Here is a 19,093-nt window from a genome sequence, read left to right as displayed (position 1 = left end):
GCTAAAAAAGCGGCTCGACCTGTCAATCAAACTTGTGCGTATTTCATTGGTTACCGTTTTCTATGGGAGCTGCCATGACACCAAATTTTCTACACAATGGAGGATGGTGCTTGGAACGGCGAAGCGGAGATTTCGTCACAAAAAATTTTCACAGACTACTTTAATTTCATACTGCGAGTATGTATCCTCATATACGCAAAATCTGCTTCAGCATTCGCTCCGCCATAATTATTTAGGCGAAAATGGGACGCTTCGTCGCTAACGTTAGGACGGTGTTCCCAAGAAAATAGCATGAAGGACGACCCCTATACGTAGGATTTTGCATTATGTAATAGAATTTTATTTATACATACATCTTTGCCCATTTTTGATTCGATCTACTTACATTACGCGATTTAAAAGTTCATACCGGTGGTCGTCATCGTCATTTCTGCAGTTCTGAGTTTTCCCAACCTGCCTCTCTCCGTGCAGACGGCGTTGATAAAAGTGGGCGCGTTTTCGTCTGTCACCAGGGATATCCGTTTCAATCCAATCAATCCAGTTTCTCCAAAATGGTGGCGCCCAGGGAATAAGGGTGGGGTGTAAGCACTGGATGGATGTAATAATAGACAACTGTATTTTGACCTGTGATTGGCTAGATACCTCAAAAAGTGTGTGGAGCCTCAGGTAGAGGCAGGTCCCATTAATGGCCAGACTTCCTTTTAATATTGGGCACTGGCCAGCTACCCCAGACTGGCTGACATGGTGTGCTCGCTCTCATGGCCAGAAGATACCCAGCACATTAACCTTGGCTTCTGACACTAATCTGATATGACGGCGTCCCCATAGCAGGAGAGACATGACAGTGCTGCCTAAATAGAGAGTTTTTGTGGATCGTTTTACATGCGCTACGATCAGACGTCTGGCGCAGCAAAGATGTGATTGATGTTGCCTGCTTCGTCGCATGAACGGGAATGTCTAGAATTGTATGAAGGAAAACGCGACCAAAAGGAACATCCAGTACAAGTCAATTATGCGTGATGTAGATACAGGAGACGCAACTCGGAAAGGCATGATAATGTCCGTACAGTATTGGGATTCTTGAATCCACATAAAAGAAAACGCCAGACGGTGCGTTATGAGTGTTTTCCATTTTTTTAATTGATAGGTCTGCTGGATAACTGCTAACGGAACAGTCTTTAGGGGAGGGGAACGGGTGACTGAGTGCGTTCTTATCTTGCAGATAGACCACTACTTCCATATTCCATCGGTTATTTTCAATTCACTTCATTTCATTTCACCGGTTAGGTGTGGGGCTCGGGCAAAAAGCTGGAAAATGCAGTTCCCATACAGAGTACAATCAGTATAACATGACGAAACTAGACTATGTCTCCAGAATTCCTAGTTCATGTCGTTATATGCTACATAAACAAACCAGTGGATGCTAATGCGAATGCCAAGTGCATGAACATCAGAATAACTTAAACGCAAATACTGACATGAGGTACATAGCTGTCAGAAAAAAAGAAACATTACATGCAATAGTAAATCCGTCCGACTGAGGTTCTTCATTAAAAACAGTTCAGCATACCACAACAATACTCATCGGAGATGGATGTATTTTTGGGAGTAAAATGATCTTACCCGGTTCAGCACTTCTACGGCTGACTGGGGAAGCAGGGAGGCCTGCGTCGGTTACAGCCACTGCAACAGAGTTATTACAACATCGTAAATATTTCCACATATTTGACGCACGTCGACATATACTCACACGCAACGACGAGGAGTAAAAGGAGGAAGACCTTCATGATTTCTTGATGTTCTTCGCCGTGTCAGCTACAGTGCATATTAGAAAGATGGAGATGCTTGTTATTACCAGAACTGTAAAAGATGGTTGTTCACAAACGTTTCTCTCTTGTTTCCACAGGACACTATTTCAATTATTGCAAATCGAGGGCACACAACACGTTATTCCAGGAACACAGGAGAAAACATATTTTTGGAAGAAGGTTTCTTCGCTGACTTGGGAGCAAAGGTGCTACAGAGGAGGTCCGCATTTATTTATTTATAATTCTACCGCCATGTCGAGAGTGCCACAGAAGGTGTGGATGTTTCGAAAAATACCCTACGTATCATAAGGTATGCCGGATGCAACTGCAGGATGCAAGATATAATTAAGCGACCAGACAGCGGCTCACGAGACATGTGGGAATCAATGCCGCGGCCAAATATCTTTGGTTTCAGAGTTTTCTCATAATCATATCATTATGTAGTGTAAAGTAAAGAAATGAAGGTACAACTTATTCCTGCAACAGATAGTCCAAGTAAAGGGCCACTACGTAGCGTGCAAAACACAGCCCATCTGTACCAGTCACACGTTATGCACGTCGCATCATAGCTTCGACGAACACGGAGTGACAAAAGACACACACCCAGCAGCTCAAACCCACAAATGACACACAACGAAAACTGTGCAACGAGAGAAGGAAAGTCACCAAGGTGACTTAGGGAAACAGGTCAGCTATGCAGAATCTTAGAAGTGGTCAAAAGAAGATTCCCGCGTAGCGAGGTTGGTTTATGCACTTGACTGGCGCTTGACACGCGTTTACGCCTCCACTCCCAATGTGAGAGGGTGAAGGAACACAGTGCCGCCTCATGCGTCGAGAATGAGCTTTAACTTGCGCAAACAAAACAAATGTATCAGGTGACGCTATCGGAACTACCCTTATCTTGGGTTGCATTTTCTGTTTTCTTTTAATCTTTTTCCAGGACGCAAGGGGCGATAGTGTGTTCTTTCACCCTCTCACATTACGTGTGAGGGAAAGATGCGACTCGGAAGATGCGCAATGAACAAAATAAAGAAAAAAATGGTGTTCCTTCACGAATTTTTTGCGGATGATGTATTGAATAGATTTTTGTTCTGAAAACGGATACGGTATCAGGTGACCAAAGGGACCAGATGTTCCCATTGGGACAACTTGGTAGCTTTTCTAATTAAGAAGTTAATTATTGAAAGGTAATTAGGACATTGCCTCTATATATTGCAACTGACTTGATCTCGAAAAAAGTGATATAATATCTGTTCGCATTTAGCTGGGACACCCTGTAATAGCGTCACCCCTGTGACAGACATGGGCTGCGTTTCTCATCTCTAACTGCGTTGACTGGACCCTTTGCGATTGTGGCACTTTCACTGTGACACACAACTGTCCAAGTGACGTACGTGTTTCAATGGCTTCAGCCACAGGTATTGAGGGCGGAGTAGCAGGTCCTGATGACTGAGAACAACCTCCCCACGTACTGTAGCTTCCCCCCCCCCCCGCATGGTCAAGCTTCATCTTGAATTCATATCACCCAATCCAGCAGCTAGCCTGCTGCTGTGCCATCTTATCATTCATACTGTGAAGATTGCCAAAAACATGTATTGTTTATATGACCTTGACATTTGTCAAGTATGCATCCTGAGAAGCGTCATTGGCACAGGAAGTCACGAAGGCGTTCCCACATATCTCCTGGATCAGCAGCGGATTCGCGGCAAGCTGTTGGCTTTTATTTTCCACCAACTCAGAAAAGTGGATGAGAAATTCTTCAGTTTTCTCTTCCCTGTGGACCTTACCCCGCTGTAGGCTCCCACGGAAACTTACAGATAACATTAAATATACAACGATTTCAGTCGGACGTCCTTACAGGACAGTTGTTTTGAGTGAAATACCCCTGGCATAACGTATCTTTCAACAGGTTGAAGGAGTGAGCGTTCCCTTTAAAGCGTTCACCCCAGGGTCCCTATTCATATCCGTGTCGGTAGCGGTTTGGGAGCGAGCGCACGTGCTATGTGACGGACCTAACGCTAGCAGTGAGAATTTGCTAATGTAACACGGTAACACAAACACTGAAACTCACTGTTCGTGTCGACGTGTTTTTTTTTTTCGATTTTAAAGAATTTGATATCTCCTGCGCTCCAAACGCGTCACCCGTACGCGAAGGTGTCGCTGGAGCGAACGACAGCCTCGGCCCTGTCGTTGGCTAAACCAGCGACAACTAGCGCGATTTTCGCGTCGCGCGACGCATCTCTTGTAGCGCGACGGACCAGCGATGTCGCTCTCTTTGTTACCCGCGCGACGTCGCGAGCGACCGACCTGCCAGATTTCCGTCGTTGTCGTCCGGTGCGACACTGGAATCTAGAGCACAAAGCACACGATAAAGAGCGCATGAAACGGGAAAAAAAAGTCCCGAAGTGTGTTGCGCAGTCATGGTGACCATACGCCACCTACACGCATGTTTTTACTGTTTTGTCACTATTGAATACACCCCTACTTCTGGTCGGTACAAGGTCTGCTTTTGTATTGCGGGGTGCGTCACATGTCATCATATGTAATTGTTTTGTGCCTGTTTATCAACGTCGTGTCAGCAGGCATACGACTCGCTCGTCTCGTCACTGTGTGCGCGACATCGCGTTGTTGTTGCGGCTTGTGGTGCGGGACACGACAAGCCACCTCGTCGTCCTTGGTGCGACGATCGCGCTCAAAAATCGTTCCATGTGGTCATGTTGAGGTGACTGCAGGTCACTTCGCGTGGCTCCTATCAACACTGCAACGGTCGGCTCCCACGTTTAGATCGCGCGTTTGAATTAGGTGGGAACGGCTTTTGTGAAGCTTTTTCAGCTTACCAAGGCAGCAGCATGGGACATGTGTGAGGAGCTGAGCCCTGCCTTGACGCCAACGTCGTTGAGACACGGCCAGGCGGATACAGCAAAGGCGGGTCTTATACTACACTTTGCGTTCGTCGTGGGATAAACTGAGTGTGTATTCTATCATACGAACTTCAACCGCGATCAGCGTAGCCGTGTAATATCCAAGTTAAAAATATGTTTGGAAGCAAGAAAATGTAACGTAACGTAACGTAGTTTTTGAGAAGTGTACCAGCTTTTCAAAAATGCGATGATTGATTATGAAATTAATGATCGAGGATTAAAAAAAATCAGTGGCGATTTAGCAGTAAATGCGAGAGAAATGCGTTATCATTCAGTGTCTTTTCCGGTCCATACTTGACTTCCGGGTATCCACTTCCGGTCTAAACTCGACTTCCGGTTGTCCACTACCCGTCTATACCTGACTTCCAGTATCAACTTCCGGTCCAACTCGACCTTCGGTTCTCCACTTCCAGTCTATACTTGACTTCCGGTTCTACACTTTCAATTACTATATGTAAGTCAATTTAATGAACCTCTGATTAACCTAAATTACCTTCAATTACCCTGTAATTACCCTTTAATTACCGAAGGTAACCGCAGGTTACATGAGGTAATCTTGAATTTCATTTAATTCCCTTTAGTTACGTTTACTTGCTTTAATTACTCTCAATTCCCCTCTAATTGATGTTCATTACTTTTAATTACATTTAACTACCTCCGGTAACCTGTAGTTACCTTCTGTAAAATTTATTTCATTTACTATTTCTCTTACTTACATAGATCTTACATTCATAGCCCTTAAACTCAACTTTCTTGGTTTAATTGCCTTTAATTACCTCTAATTACCTTCAATTACTCTTACCTCTCAATTACCTTCGACTATTTCAATTGCAAATAATTTACCTCGTCTGAAATGAGACTTCTGTCCTCTGCTATGCAATTTAAATCGGAGTTACGCTCTTTCTTGAATACCCGTAATAGCTTTATGTAGTAAATTTTCTATATAAACTCTGCTGCCATTTTGAAGTTGCTTTGTTATGTCTAATTGTTGTGTATAAGGATCGACATAGCTCTGTACTGACATGTGATGATTGATTGATTGAAAGAAAGAAAAAAATGGGGATTGTAGCCCTCATCACGATCGTGTATAAGGATCGACATAGCTCTGTACTGACATGTGCTAGCCCCTTTTGAATTTGTTAGTGTACATGTTCCCAAACTCATTTCTTTTCCCTTTAAATTTGCTCTATAAGCTTTGCTGTCATTTTGAAGCTGCTTTGTTATATGTCTAATTGCTGTCTTTCATAGTTCTGTATTTCCCTATTCTTTCTGTGCTGACATGTGCTAGCCTCTTTTGAATTGATAGCGTACACGCTCCGCCGAAAACAATTCTCCCCACAAAGTAGCTAGTTTTTGTTCACTGTGCAAAGACTGTATTACAGGGCTTGCCCTCACAGTCTTATTTCCTATTGATTTTCATGTAACTAGTGAATAAAAGAACCAGAACCTCTATTTGCACTTGCCCTCTTATATCCCTTTACATGTCCACTTATACCGACACATAGACGCACTTACACACAGCTTTTTGCCAGTTTGACACTCCTAATGCTAACGCATTAATAAACACGGTGATTGATACACCTGCATAGTGTTCTTGTCTATTTGCTTTCATTTTGTGACAATAAGCTTAGCAATGCAAACTCTGCGTTACATTGTACAGGGTGTTTTTTTCTAGACATATTTTTCATTTAAAAACTATAAGGGCTAGAGACATGCCGTTTTCACTTCTATCGTCTCTGGCCCGGCGGACGTTCTTGGCCATATGTTGCTCAACCGTCAAGTGACTAATTACCTAAAAATCGTTATTTAACTTTTTAATTATAAAAGCTACGAAGTTATCCCAATGAGAACATCTGTTCCTTACGGTGACCTGATATCGAAGCCGTTTTCAGAACAAAAATCCGTTCGGTAGATCGTCCGCAAAACATTCGTGAAGGAACACATTTTCTTTTTCTTTATTTTGTTCATTGCGCATCTTCGCACACCCGTCTTTCCTTCACCCCCAATAATCACCACCATACACAGAGATTTACTAAAACTTACTTAGCAACTGTCTTAACAGATTTCAATATCGCGGCTAATTCTGTCCACTCCTTTTGCTTGTATGATAGCGTGTAGGACGGCTACAAGATGTCCATCCATAAATTGCGGTGCTCGATCATGAACTGTCTGGTCATGCATGCGTTGGCCGCGAAGCGGCAGACTTTTGCTCCATAGTTAACGCGTTAATCTGTCGTCTGCTTCTAAAGCCAGCGGCATTCGACGTCATTGTCGTCCTGCTGCGCAATTGGCTGAGAGCGCGGCGTCTAAACTCTGCATCCAAGTTGAACTATCCCGAGCGCGTCATCCTTACAGGCGACATGGGAATACCAAAACTGGCAGGCATCACCTCCATGGGTACTCCTCTATCGACACTATCGGTGGCGCTGCTCGGAATAGTACCCCCAGCGTTTATAGCCACTCACGTTAAACGAGAAGAGAAGTCCTTGGTTCCAAATTTGACCATCGATAGATATGTAAAGATCGCAGAAAATAGAGCAACTCTAAGATCGGGACGCACTGTACTTTTTAGATGGCCGTAACAGTCAGTAAAGTACCGTAGTAGTAGTCAAGTAGCACTGGGTATGTGGACAGGGGCAGAATGTGGCTTACTATTTGGTCAGGAGTGCAGAAGTTTCGCAGACGACTACTGTTTCTGTCAGCGTGGCTGTCGTTTATAAACCCCCGAGACATCCGGGAGCAAGTACGCGTGCAGTGATTTGATTGGTTAGAGAGGATCAACTCATATACTGTATACTCTTGTTAACACTACGCCGGTTTATGTAACATCACCAGAAGCCTCGAATGGATGGATGCATATACAAAGAAAAAAAATGGATAAAGCCTCATATTGTGGCATCTAATAGATTGTATTGGCTCATTGTAAAAACTGGCCAAAAATCATATAAAACACCGACCATTATCTGCGCTATACAAAATATATCCCAAGTTATACATCGTTTAATAAAACACAATGCTGCACGTCCCCGCTTATATTAAGGACACTAAAGACCGCCGCGGGAAAAAAAGAAAAATATGAAATAGTGAAGAACCAGCATTCATAACTGCAACCCCATATGCGCTCATCGTTGTTATTTCTCTGCACTACACGAGGAAGGTGACCACGTAGACGAACAGATGCTTAAATATTCAATTTGACACACGTTTGCTGTTGTCCGACTTTTAGAAGCAGTGCTATCAAGTGTACGAACTTTCAAAGTTTAGGGGGCAACTTTGAGTTTCCGCATTCCTCCCAAACTATACAAACATCTTTTTAGGAGCACCTGAAAAGCTTCTGACATCAGCTCATCAACTCTTTTTCAGGAATGGACCACATATATTAACCTGATCGCTTTTCCAGGCATTTAACTCCATTCAGTACGTTCTTGCTCAATTACTCCGCAACAGAGGTATATCTTTTCCGTGGAACATTATCACTCAAAGTCATTTTTACCTTTTCCTTACATCATTACCTTCATATTAATGTTTTTCGCGGAAAGTTTCTGAGAAAACATCTGGTTTTGAACAAGTCAGAAGAAGACGAGTCTCTGTTGGAAATGTCTCGCCCTGAAGTTCTTCTCCACCGGTCGCTGGATTGCTTTTCCTTTGACCAAGGCACCTCTTCTATGACCACTCCCTTCTCCTCCAGCGCATTTTGGCAGAAAACATAGACCTTATTTGGACACTGTTGAAATCTTCAGTGATTTCGTTGAACGCGAATCTCATCGGGATAGCACAACAAGGTCCCGATAAGACACACTTCTTGGATAAGTAGTCCATCGTACGTCTTGTCGTCCAGAACAACTGCAATGGCTTCAGTGAGCAATGAAAAAATCGTTCAGCGTGAACCGCATGGACCGAAAAACGTCCGAATTCTTTCCGAAACCAAGTCGGTACCGAGCTATTTTCGGCCACTAAAGCTTCGGTCTGAGATATCTCCGCCGAAATCGGAACTGTGGGCAGCCGAAAAACCAGAAGGGAGAAGGGGACCATAGCAACAATGACGTGGCAAACTGTTCCTTCTATGAATACAGGGATTATCTAATTGAGCTGGAAGTCTGAAAGGAGATGTCCCTTCTATGTTGTTCCAGCCTCAGAACATCAGTTCTCTCATGGTACCCATGTTCAGAAACCTTCGGAACTTCGGCTCCAGTTCGGTAGCAGGCGGTCATGCGCCGAAAAAGGTTCGGTCCCGATTTCGGTTCGGGCAGACTTCGGTTAGTTTTTCGTGCCATGCGGTTCAGCCTTTATTGGAATTCCACTCGAATATATTTTTTAGATGCGATGTGGGCAAGCATTGCGGTTGTATCGTCATACAGTTGGCAATACAAAATATATCCAACGTGCATAGAAATACATTTCTTCGTATGGCTTCCACGGTGGTATTTGGTAACTCAAACACAACAGAGTCACTAGTTCTGAGCTATCAAGTTTTGATCTGTGTGACCCTAAAGTGCGCCAAACTTGTCACTTCAATGGCTGGTGCACTGCGATCGAATGTACAGTCAATCGTATTCCTGCCAATATAGAGGAGTCACTTATTTGCGAGACTACCAATTTTTGTTAACTGATAAGCATAAGAATCTTCAATACCCAAGATATCACGTGCGAAATATTCATGTAGATAAATTCAGCCATGGCTGCCGCAGGTAGAGCCATTGACCCTGTTCATTTTAAGTTGTCCAGTTAGAGTCATTTCGGATTACAGTGATTGAGGTCGCGGGTACTTGAGTTCGACCGAGCGAAATAATCACGAGTTCGTTCCAATTATAAAAATGCCAATCATTGTCACCTGCCAGGATTCATATATTTAGTGGCTACTTGTTACCTATTCTCAAACACGTGTTAAGACTAACAACACTGTATTTTTTTCTCACACCAGAACATTGTCCGAGGCGTTGTTCCTAAAGCAAAATCTGGTGTGAAGGGAAGTGGACGCCGATAGGCTGTTCGAAGAGAGAATGATCTTCTGTTTGTGTAAACATACTCAGGCACTTTCCTCTACATTCCCTTACCGGTTCGCTGGGTTTTCTACGCTTAAAATCTCGTGGTTGTTCGTTGATGCATTTTATTTCTAATCATTAACAGTATGTTTCGTCAGTCATGTAGACCCATTTCCCATTATAGCTCACCTATGCGCCGACTTCTTCCTTCGAACATATGTATATCGTTCTTTCCTTTGAACGCGTAAATGGAGCATAGTCCAGCATGTACGATCCACTGCTCCGCCGTCTGCAGGACATCAAGGTCACCATTTTATTTCTCAACAAGGCGGGGTCCTCGCCTCAACACAAAGCTGACGATATAGTTAAGTTCCCCCTAACACGCGTTTCGATGGTGTCGCCATTAATAATAGCGCGTAAATATTGTTCCCTCCCCTAGTTCTGTTGAACGCACTTAATTTATTTTAAGTATTTTGATAACCTCTAACGATCCTTCATTACATTTCTTTTCAATAGAAGATTTATTCCTTTATGAGAATGTAGTACGACGCGTGGACTAGGCAAATCACAGCCGGGAAGTCCTCGTCAAATGGCGAACGCTGTTGAAAGATTAACGGCATCGATTTCCTTTCAAAGGGTTTCGGAAACAATTTGTGCAAAGCCTGGTCTACTTCCGTTTCCTACGTGTCCCATTATTATTGTAGACGGTTACACATTAGAAGGATATCATGAGTTCGGTCTGAATGAAAAGGAGTTTCCTTTGAAAGGAAACAGGATGTACTACTGCTGTTGAGAGAACTGGCACAAATTGTTGCCACTAGTGCTGCATAGAGAGGTCCTACACCGAAGCCCTCCGGCTTTGCTGTCTTATTCAGAATTATCCCCGCATTTTAGTAGACGTAATGTCTCAGTTAAGAAACAGTTATCTACCATGTTCAATAACGCTATTGTGTGAGGTGGGAGTACATTGATCATTACATGCAATAGAGCCTAAGAAAACAAGAGTAAAGGGATCGCAATTGCGCACGCTGTTGGCTGGTTTTGAGTTTGCCCTGTTCACTTCGTAGTGTTTGTCGTCTTGTTTTGCGACGTAAATTGTGACCCTCGTGCACGAGTGAAGGCAGGCGTGAAAGCGAGGCTGTGTGACGCATCGAAAACGTCGTGTATCCCACATGCATTTATGAGAAAACCCCGGCTCTTCCTGGTAACGCAGAATAACGGGCGCATTTTTTCTTTTAGTTAGTGGGTCGCGCCCCACAGTTTGGGAACCCCTGCTAGAAGCAATTGATTTCTGACAGTATTTCACATGTTCAGGGATGATATTTTTCTCTCTCTCAATGTTTCATTACGGAGGTGATCTCACACGGGTAGACTCTCTCTGAGGGACTCAAACTCCCGCGAAAAGCGTATTAAACGTATATTTTCGAATACTCAAAAGCTTCGTAAGGAAAGCCGTCGTGTGGCTGGAAGAAGTGAAGCAGCGGCTAGGCAACAACATTAACTCCTAATTCCTGCGAGACCTAAGCTTTGGCGCAGTATGCCCAGAGCACAGCGTTGGCCCTGGCGAGAGCAAACATTATGCCATTCGTGTGATGTTTTCACCTCATGGTAGATACTTATTGATGACTCGATGTGTGGTCGCTTATCATGGCAGCTGCGCCACTTGATCACAGTGATCAATCCGTCGACAGGAAGCAGACGGAAGAGTATGCGGTTGGGATCCGCGGATCCGACAAAATGCTATCAAAGCAGGAAAATTGTCTTGCGCTTCAAACATTCTGACGGGAAAATTATGAAATTCACATATGCGTCATGTGCATCAAATTACGTCCAAGATGCGTATCATCTCAAGGTCAAGATCAATGTGAAATAATATATATTGGCTGTAGGTAGTGGTATATTTTATACTGCATGCCAGCTATGTGAGCGAACTTAAATATTGCACCGTCTTTAGATACATTCGACAACGACATGTCTAGGTATTGCACAGAGAAGGCTGCAGTAACGGATAAGTACCGTCTTTGTATTTACGTTACACTTTTTGGTAGCAGTAATTGTATCTGGTTACTTTTACAAATTTGTACCGACGCTAGTATTGCGTTACTTTTCTATGCAGTAGCGGGCAGCGGTATTTCGTTACTAAGGTTTGGTAGCGGGTACAACACCGATTAAAACCCACTATGTACCTTCGATACATCGCTGACATACGTATAATATGGGAACACGGGGAACACGAAATTCAAAAGTTCGCAGATCTACTAAACACCGCGCACAGCACTATAAGGTTCACATCACAACATTTAACTCACCCAATCAACTTTCTCGGCACCACAATATAGCTAGGCAACGGCAACCTCACCAAAACCCTGTGCAAAAAGCCAAGTGACAAACAACGATACCGTCACTTGAACAGTCACCACCCGCACCACTGTAAGGTTGGCATTCCTAATGGGCAGAGTGTCAGACTGCGTAGAGTTAATTTGTTCAAACGACACAGATTACACTGAGAAGCACGACCAACTCTGTAGCACACTTGCCCAAAGAGACTACCCAGACTCCCTTCTAACCGAATTCCATCGCAAGGCACTCACACTGGATCGAAACGATGTTCTGGAACACCGAAAAGATTCTGACACGAGCCAAAGAAGCTTCGTCGCAAGATATTCCAACGCACTTCCAAACAACAAAGCCATTCTAGGAAACACGAGCCCCTTCTCTAAAGCAATTAGTGACTCTGGAGTATGTTCACCCATTCAATACAGCTAACGTACCGACGCGCAAAAACCCTAGCAAACTCCTTGGTCAACGCAAGAAAAACATAAACAAATAAACGAACACCCAGTACAATGGAACACACCCCTGCAACCACCCGCGCTGCAAAACTTGCGAGCACGTTCAACATGCTAACTCCATCAAAAGCACAGCGAACAATTACACCCACTCTGTTAACGACGCATTCACATGCACAAGCTCTAATGTCATATACTGCATTGAATGCGGCGACTGCTCTATGCAATACGTTGGTGAAACGGGCCAACAAATGAACAACCGCCTCACCGGACACAGAACCGACACCTGAAACAAACTCCTCAAAGCAGTCGCTGAACGCCTTAACACTCCTGGTCACAATTTTGACAACATTAAACTATATACCCTTCGTGCAAAGCGTCCGCCGCGCCACGGAGAATCCTGGCGGCAGCCATAAGAACTTGTTGTGTGAGTCCGCTCGGTTCTCGAGGGTTATTCGTACGCTTTCAATATTCACCTTGCTTCGGTGACGCCGCGCCTGAGTTGATAGATGCTAAAAGTAATGCCGCAACGAACTGTTGCGTCGTTGGGTGCACAAATACGTACGAGAACGCCGGGCGTAGCAAAAAAATGGTCCCTGGTTATGTGGGCAGAAAAATGGTCCCACATGTTCCTGCGCGCCCAAAAATACAGGGGCGTGGTTGCGGATAACTGATGAAACAAATCACAGCCGACCAAGTGTTACCACTCGCTCTCCCCATTCGTTGAAAAACGAGGCATAGGCCTTTTTCATCTGTTAATAGATAATAAAATCTGCAGGTCATTCAATGAGTAACATAAAAGCGACATCATTCGCAGCACTAGTTCGCTAGCGATATCGTTCGCTGGACGCTAGTATTTCTCTACTGTTGGTCAGAGACCAGTTTTGAGTTTATAAGTTTGAGCTTTATTGTAAAAGAAGAAAAGAAAAGGAGACACGAGTTTTACAATTGTCCCCTGCACCTTTTCCGTGTTGATGTTTATGGACAATAAAAGCTGTTGCCCTCTCATTCGGTGATTCATTGGCTCTTCAACTCCGCTTCTGCTGATGATACGGTTCATCGACCTAGAAAGTATGACAGAACAACTGTAAAACCTGTCTGACCAACAATAGGAAAACACTAGCTTGAATTGGGAATAGCAACATTAGGTTGAATTGGGAACTACATCCAACGACCTCCCCCCGTACAGCAAGTGTGAGGTGGGAGCCAGGCTAGTGAGCTCAGTGCAAAGCGTTTATGTGTGTTTCATTTTATCGGTACGAATACACAAGGTAATATACCTCTTTGCTTACTCCTCTGTAATCCCTCCTGTTATAAAAGAACGCAGGTACCATTTTTCGCACATATCTGTACCCAAGCAGCACAGTGTACCGAAAGGCGAGTGCAATAGGGGTGGACGGGTAGGTGGAAGGCCTTGAACAGACTCATGAAGCTAAAGAACATTGATAAGACACATACCATCCACCCCTATTGCACTCGACTTTCAGTACATTGTGCTGCTTGGGTAAGAAATCGCATTATCTGTACCCCACACACACACAAAAAAGAGAGGAAAAGAGAGAGGAACAGAAGGAACAGTCGGCAATGCGCTCAATACAGCCGGTGCAGCGAATGTAATCGCTTTCCCGCCAAATCCACACGAAGTGGACAGGAGTAGAAGATGGGTGTGGGCCGTCAAACGTACGTGTCACAAAATAAGCTACTCCGTGAATTCCGTCTTTTTTAGGCCAGTGACCATAATTGATTGCCGTAATCAGACCGTATATCATTCGTGATGTATGTTTTCAATTCAGACATGAACTTCCAACTAGCTTGGACCTTGTCGCTTTGTCCCGCTCAGGTAATGAGACTTCTGCATCCTTTTGGTGTGGGTGCAACCTTTGCAAAGTTACTGTAAAAGGTATAAAAGAAAACGCACGCAAATGAGGTGCACAGGAAGAAAAGCTAAAAAAATTGTAATAACGCTGACAAACCTGCTTCTGCATACGGTCTTATGCCTTATTGAAAGCTGAGGACGGAAATTAGTCGTTCTCTGTTTAAAGCGATTGAAACTGGCAAAATTACATAACCGATTTCACACATTTTTGATCCGCATGACGCCCGCCACATACACTTTTGACTGGTTCCGATATCCGACGACTCACACAAAAAGTTCGCTTTCCCACCGCTACGTGGCCACGCAAAGCGCCACCTTTAGTCTGTGCACGAGGCGTATATTCTAGAAACCGGGTTCAGATCCACAATTGACAGACGTGACAGGGAGTCTTATCTCATATACAAGTTCATCGCCCTTCACCCGTTCGGTATTAACAAATCACGAGGCACCCTAGAACCGCTTCACAAATAAAATACGCCAAGACCTTTTTCCTACTACTATTCTACTCCCTTAATCATCTATCGACGCTGTTATGTTCTGAATGGCCACTACTTCATTGCATGCCACAAGTGTGTATAATATGTGGTATAATATAAAGGGTGTTTGCTGTAACGTGTCCCTGAATTATATAAAAAATATAGACATTGTACGTAACACGGATGCCGCTCGCTGCATTGGTCTTTGCGGCACTTTTGCCACTAGGGAAGACTGATTTTGTCAAATTTTAACTGCAATAAATTGAATTTTTAAAATTGATCTCGCTAATTTGCCAAGTCAACCTCACGTTTTGCCAACGGAAATGGAAAGCACATATTCGATTTACCCCGAAACATCACTGAAGGCGTCCAGCACCACAGCGGGAACATATGAAAAAATATGCAAAAAGCGCGTTTCGGGACCCGCAAGTCGCCGGGCGCGAGTATTTCAGCGCTATGCGGGTCGTCGTTGCTCCGCCCCCTTGACATTCCCCCGCCTCACAAAATTTACTGCCTCTCAAAAGGTCACCCCTTCATTTTGACCTGACGCTTCCTGTCGCTCCACGCGTATCTCTTCGTACCTTGAACGACGGCCCGCATAGCGTTGAAATACGCGCGCCCGGCGACTTGCCCGTCCCAAAACGGCGCTTTTTGCATATTTTTTCATGTGTTCCCGCTGTGGTGCTGGACGCCTTCAGTGATGTTTCGGGGTAAATCCAACATGCACTTTCCGTTTCCGTTGCAAAAACGTGAGATTGACTTGGCAAATCAGCGAGATCAATTTGAAGAATTCAATTTATTGCAGTTGAAATTTGACAAAATCCGTCTTCCCTGCTGGTAAAACTGCCGCAAAGGCCAATGCACCAAGCGGCATCCTTGTACAATGTCTAGATTTTTTATATAATTCATGGACACGTTACAGCAAACACCCTGTACATGTTACAAAAAAAAAAAAGAAAACAGTTGGCTTGCTCTGAAAATTTGCCCACGTAACCACTAACCTCCTTATCTTTCGGAATGCTCGCCCATTTCTGCCTGTTACCAGCTCCGGTGGCGCAGCGGTAACGCGTGCGCTTGGAGACTGGGAGGTCCGCGGTTCGAATACGCGGGCCGGCTGTGCCGTCTGGGGTTTTTCCTGGGTTTCCCTCAGATGTGTAATAGGCGTATGCCGGCACAGTTCCCCTGAAGTCGGCCCATGGACGCAGCTATCCTCCCCCCGAGCGGATTCCGCTCGGTCTTCCACTTCACCCTTTCCTCTCCTCCTCTCCACCACCTTTCCCTTCCCGAGAAACATGCCGCCTAATCAGGCAGGCAGACCTCTCGGGTTCCTCCCAACGACACTCCTCCTCCTCCTCCTCCGTTGTCCCGTTGTTTGTTGACTTCGCATTTCTGTAACCGGCCAGGAGTCATGATGACTTGATTCACATAATCCCCTCTACACTCTAACAAAGCGGCCATTCACTTCGGCCGTAAAAGCCTTCCTTCCCCCCGGGCTGTTGACCCACAATTCCCATGAACCTTTAACAGCACCTTTAAATACCATGTTAGTGATGAGGACGGTGCCCAGAAGAAGAGTCTGTTCGAAATATCACAGTTACTCGTCCTCAGGCAATTCACTTCATCCATCATACGATACGTCTTTCTGCCTTAGAAAACAGGCCGTAGCCTTTGATGAATCAGGCCAACGTTCCCGAGTTAAGTAACAATAAATTTTGCAATCCGTAAACCTTCAGCCTTGCAACCTAGATATTAATAGAGTTTTCTTCACCCGTGTTCCGAGCAGGAATAGCTTAGTAAACGCATGCGTCCACATTCAAACTACTTTACTGTGCTGACACTTGAGTCGCCACAGTGTGTTACTTAGTTGCGGAATTTCAAGTCGAGGAATTCATTCAGGTCATTTTGAGCTTTATTGCAAGAACCTTTTCTTTCCCCTCGTCAGCCTGCAAGAGAGAGAATGAAAACTTTAGGTTGCTGAGCACTAAAAAACAACTCTTTGCACTCGATATTTTTACGAAGCTGAAGAAACAAATTGTGAAACATGCTATTTGCGTTCCCATGATGCCGCTGACGACAAGATGGGATCTTTTCAAATGTGTCATAAAGGCTGTTTTCGGACGAGTGGAACATCCAGTTAACAGGGAGGTTGCTCTCTTTCCACCAATTCGAGAGGTGGTGGGAATCTGCCAAAATCACCAACCGAGGTCAACACTGCTTGATAGGAGCCCATCACGGTATGGATACCTATCGAGGTGACCCAGCGTTCTCTTTGGCCAATCGCTGCCGAGTACGCTACCTAGATACAGAAGGCTGCCTGCTCTCCCTCCTTCGCTACGTGGACGTCAGAATTAGTCTGCTACTGCGATTCGTCCTTCTGCAAATTCAAGAACACGCAAATGATTGTAGAACCTGTAGACTTATTGAATCTGGGGACCCAAAGTGCAACACGCTTTCCAGAAAATCAGTCTTGAGCAATATATGGAACCGTTTTGCGCCTTATCTTAAAGTTTTCCCATTTAGTACGCGGGGACGTTGAATCACTACTCGCAGACGATGCTTGTGGTTCGACTACGACCGCCGAAAGCACGTTCGTGATTGGCTACGGCAGTTGAAAACACGATCCCCATTGGCTGACTCTTACTTGTTACGTCACGTCGACGGGTAAGCAGGCTATCTGTATCTAGGTGCTGTTGGTTTTCTCCCACTCTCGACGGCCCCACACACGGGCTACTTAGCACCTTGCACAGTTGCTGGGGCAAACTATTAATACCACGATTCATGTGTGTCGTGGCCTATCTGTCCCTCCTTCCAATAATGCAAACTTGCTATCCAATCCGTTTCAGTTTCGTGTACGTAATGCACTTCTACTACCAGGAAATGGTAAGATATTCTAGCTTCGTTAATTCACACAAATAAGCCAAAATACAGCAAACACTTGAAACATTCTTCCATTTTGCTCCCGACCTGATGCACGAGAATGGGTTTCTGCAAAATTTGAAATACTTTCTGACGTTTTGCTTCGTAGATAACGTCTTTCCATCACATCTTTTAATTGTCACTACGGTTCCTGGTACAGGGGGGGGGGGGGGGGTATGTACAGGTAGCTTCGGAAACATTCGATGTTGATGTTGTCGAAAAAAATAATAGGGAGAGATTGAATTCGTCAGACGACAAATTCGGCTCCTCCCATAAAGGAAACATTCGAATATTTTGAAGGCAGCGCGCTTTCGCCGAAAATTCAAACATGTAATTCTACAGGGTGTTTGCTCTAACGTGTCCAGAAATTGTATTTAAAGCGAGCGCTAAAAGAGAAACGAGCGCTACTTTTCAGCTACTCGACTAAGAAACAGGTGCTACTAGTGAAGCAGTACCTGTTTCACACAGGCAGCAGAAAAGTACCACTCGCTTTTCTTTTATCGCTCGCTTTAAATATATTTTCTGGACACGTCAGAGCAAACACCCTGCATATTCGACTCGGAATTCGCATCAAATATCTTCATGTGAAGCAGCACTCGCTTTGTTCCCTCTCGATGCGTTTTTGTGTTTACGAATGCAGGTTTCGGAATATTCGAATGCTTTGAAGGGAGATAACTTTGACTGGAAATTTAACACGAGGAAGCAGCGCAAGAACGGGACAAGATGCAAACAAACGAAGCGCTTACTAGCAACTGAAGTTTATTGTCAGGAAGAGAAGAAGCAAAGAAAAGAGAAAAAAAAAACCTGAAAGGGTTTCGAACACACGAACGTGATTCGCGGTTTTGATTCCAGCTGTAGTTGGATTTTCTGCCTTGGCAGGATAACATCATTAAAGACTGTTCTTCCATTAATATGTGGTTGATTACATATTAATTGGCCCCGCTCTTCTCGAGCTAACGCATCGTCGTTCCCGTTGAACACGACCTGTGGTGCTTCGCCGCGTGTGCCGTGTCTCAACCTGTAAAACCATGTACGTCATCCACGCAGTCCTCCTTCAGGGAGTCGTAGTTTTCTTCTGTTTTATCGGAGCTCCGCGTCTGACGGGGGGAGTGATGTGGCGGACCGTGGACAACGACGAAGATGGACATGCGCCTGGAACACCCGCTCCTCAGTTCCGGCGCCGTCCTAGCGTGAGGGCCCGAACATCTGCCCCCGCCGATCAGGACTCATGTAGAGGGACACCATCTCCCCTACAAGACCCTCCCCGTTGACCCGTCGGAACAATCCGCCCAGTTTATTGAGCGTTCTGAATTCCGCACGGACAC

General features: G+C 44.7%; 2 protein-coding genes across 6 annotated transcripts in view; both read right to left on the bottom strand.

Moving 5' to 3' along the window:
* LOC135376146 (kunitz-type serine protease inhibitor C3-like) overlaps positions 1-7,427 on the bottom strand; it is a 101,632-nt gene extending 94,205 nt beyond the window's left edge. For 3 of the 4 annotated variants that reach the window (XM_064608745.1, XM_064608743.1, XM_064608742.1), the window contains exons 1-3: positions 7,382-7,427; positions 1,751-1,815; positions 1,624-1,683 (exon numbers count right to left, since the gene is read on the bottom strand). In XM_064608745.1, the coding sequence (XP_064464815.1) occupies positions 1,624-1,683; positions 1,751-1,787 (97 nt within the window). In that variant the 5' untranslated portion in view covers positions 1,788-1,815; positions 7,382-7,427. Of the gene's footprint in view, positions 1-1,623; positions 1,684-1,750; positions 1,861-7,381 lie in introns of all 4 variants that reach the window. The other variant, XM_064608744.1, reaches the window with a different exon arrangement.
* A 6,086-nt stretch (positions 7,428-13,513) lies between these two features.
* LOC135376145 (kunitz-type serine protease inhibitor bitisilin-3-like) overlaps positions 13,514-19,093 on the bottom strand; it is a 49,373-nt gene continuing 43,793 nt past the window's right edge. Inside the window, exon 9 of one of the 2 annotated variants that reach the window (XM_064608741.1) lies at positions 13,514-13,564. The gene's annotated coding sequence lies outside the window, so the exon portion shown is untranslated. Of the gene's footprint in view, positions 13,565-16,739; positions 16,796-19,093 lie in introns of those variants that run through there. The other variant, XM_064608740.1, reaches the window with a different exon arrangement.

This window comes from Ornithodoros turicata, unplaced genomic scaffold (assembly GCF_037126465.1).
Source record: "Ornithodoros turicata isolate Travis unplaced genomic scaffold, ASM3712646v1 ctg00001047.1, whole genome shotgun sequence".
NCBI classification, from domain to species: Eukaryota; Metazoa; Arthropoda; class Arachnida; order Ixodida; family Argasidae; genus Ornithodoros; species Ornithodoros turicata.
The sequence above is the reverse complement of the archived record's forward strand: the minus strand, read 5'-3'. Positions and strand labels throughout refer to the sequence as shown.